We start from the raw sequence: 1,549 nt of genomic DNA on the forward strand, positions 1-1,549 counted from the left end.
AAATAAAGTCGTCAAGGGGTAAGATAAGAAAGAAAGGAAGATACGGGTGGGATTGGAGTGGAAAGAGTCGGGGGCGGGTTATGAATACGAACACTCGGATAGGGATAGGGGGGAGTGTGAGTGACATAAAGATCAGTTGGGGAGTGGACTGGATAAGGAGGTTTTTTCTGGGAGTGGGAAAGGGACCCGTTTAGTGTCACGGTGGGGGCGCTTTTCCCCAGCCTTTGAATGCTGGGCGTGGAGTTGGTCTGGAGGGGGCCAGGCTCCCGTTTAGCGTTCACGGTGGGGGCGCTTGTTCATTAAACATTTGCATGGCTGGGAGATGAGTTTGGGAGTGGGAATGGACTCCCCGTTTAGGTCACGTGGGGCGGCGTTTCGCCGCTTGCATGCTGTGGAGAATGGAGTTCTGGGGAGGGGACAGGAACTCCCGGTTAGAGTGTCACGGGGGGGGCCCTTTTTTCCCGCTTTGCAGTGCTGGGAGATGGAGTTCCTGGTGAGTGGGACAGGACCCCTGGTTTAGTGTCACGTGGGGGGGGGGCGCCTTTTTCCCGCTTTGCATGCTGGGAGATGGGAGTTGCTGGGAGGGGGAATGACGTCCGCGTGGTTAGTGTCACGTGTGGGGGGCGCTTGTTCACACTTTGCATGCTGGGAGAGGGAGTTCTGGGAGGGGGAATGGACTCCCGTTTAGTGGCACGTGGGGGGGGGGGCCTTTTTTCCCGCTGGGCATGCTGGGAGATGGAAGGTCTGGGAGTGGTAAAGGAACTCCCGTTTAGTGTCACGATGGGGGGCGCTTTTCACCTTTGGCATGCTGGGAGATGGGAGTTCTGGGGGAGGGGACAGGACTCCGTTTAAGTGTCACGAACGGTTGGGGGGCGCTTTTCCCCGCTTTGCATGCCGGGGAGATGGAGTTCTGGGAGGTGTAAAGGACCCCGTTTAGTGTCCGTGGGGGCGCTTTTTCCGCTCTTTGCAGATGCTGGGAGATGGAGTTCTGGGAGTGGGAATGGAACTCACAGTTTAGTGGCCGTGGGGGCGATGGGGGGGCGCTTTTCCCCGTTTGCATGCTGGGAGATGGAGTTCTGGGAGGGGGGACAGGACGCCCGTTTAGTGTCACGGTTGGGGGGCGCTTCTTCTCGCTATTGTTGCATGCTGGGAGATGTGAGTTGTAGGGGAGTGGTAAAGGACCTCCCGGTTTAGTGTCCACGTGGGGGCGCTTTTTCCCGCTTATGGGCATGCTGGTAGTTGGAGTTCTGGGAGTGGGTAAAGGACTCCCGTTTCGTGTCACGGAAGGCGGTGTGGCGATTTTTTCACACTTTGCATGCTGGGAGAGGTGGAGTTCTGGGAGGGGTAAATGGACTCCACGTTAGTGTTCACGACGTGGGGGGGCGCTTTTCCCTCCCGCTTTGCATGCCTGGGAGTTGGAGTTCGTGGAGTGGGAAAGGGTACGCACGTTTCGTGGTCACGTGGGGGACGCTTTTCACACTTTGTCAATGCTGGGAGATGAGGGGTCTGGGGAGGGGACAGGACTCCCAGTTTTCGTGTCAGGTGGGGG

At 57.9% G+C, this 1,549-nt stretch overlaps 1 protein-coding gene across 1 annotated transcript in view; it reads right to left on the bottom strand.

The window, feature by feature from the left end:
- Positions 1 to 1,231, bottom strand: part of GPR137 (G protein-coupled receptor 137) — a 9,151-nt gene extending 7,920 nt beyond the window's left edge. The window contains exon 1 of the mRNA XM_042440986.1: positions 799 to 1,231. Coding sequence (XP_042296920.1) covers positions 799 to 1,231 — 433 coding nt within the window. The remainder of the gene's footprint in view (positions 1 to 798) is intronic.
- Positions 1,232 to 1,549: the final 318 nt, after the last annotated feature.

The sequence above is a fragment of the Sceloporus undulatus genome, chromosome 9 (assembly GCF_019175285.1).
Source record: "Sceloporus undulatus isolate JIND9_A2432 ecotype Alabama chromosome 9, SceUnd_v1.1, whole genome shotgun sequence".
In the NCBI taxonomy this organism is placed as follows: Eukaryota; Metazoa; Chordata; class Lepidosauria; order Squamata; family Phrynosomatidae; genus Sceloporus; species Sceloporus undulatus.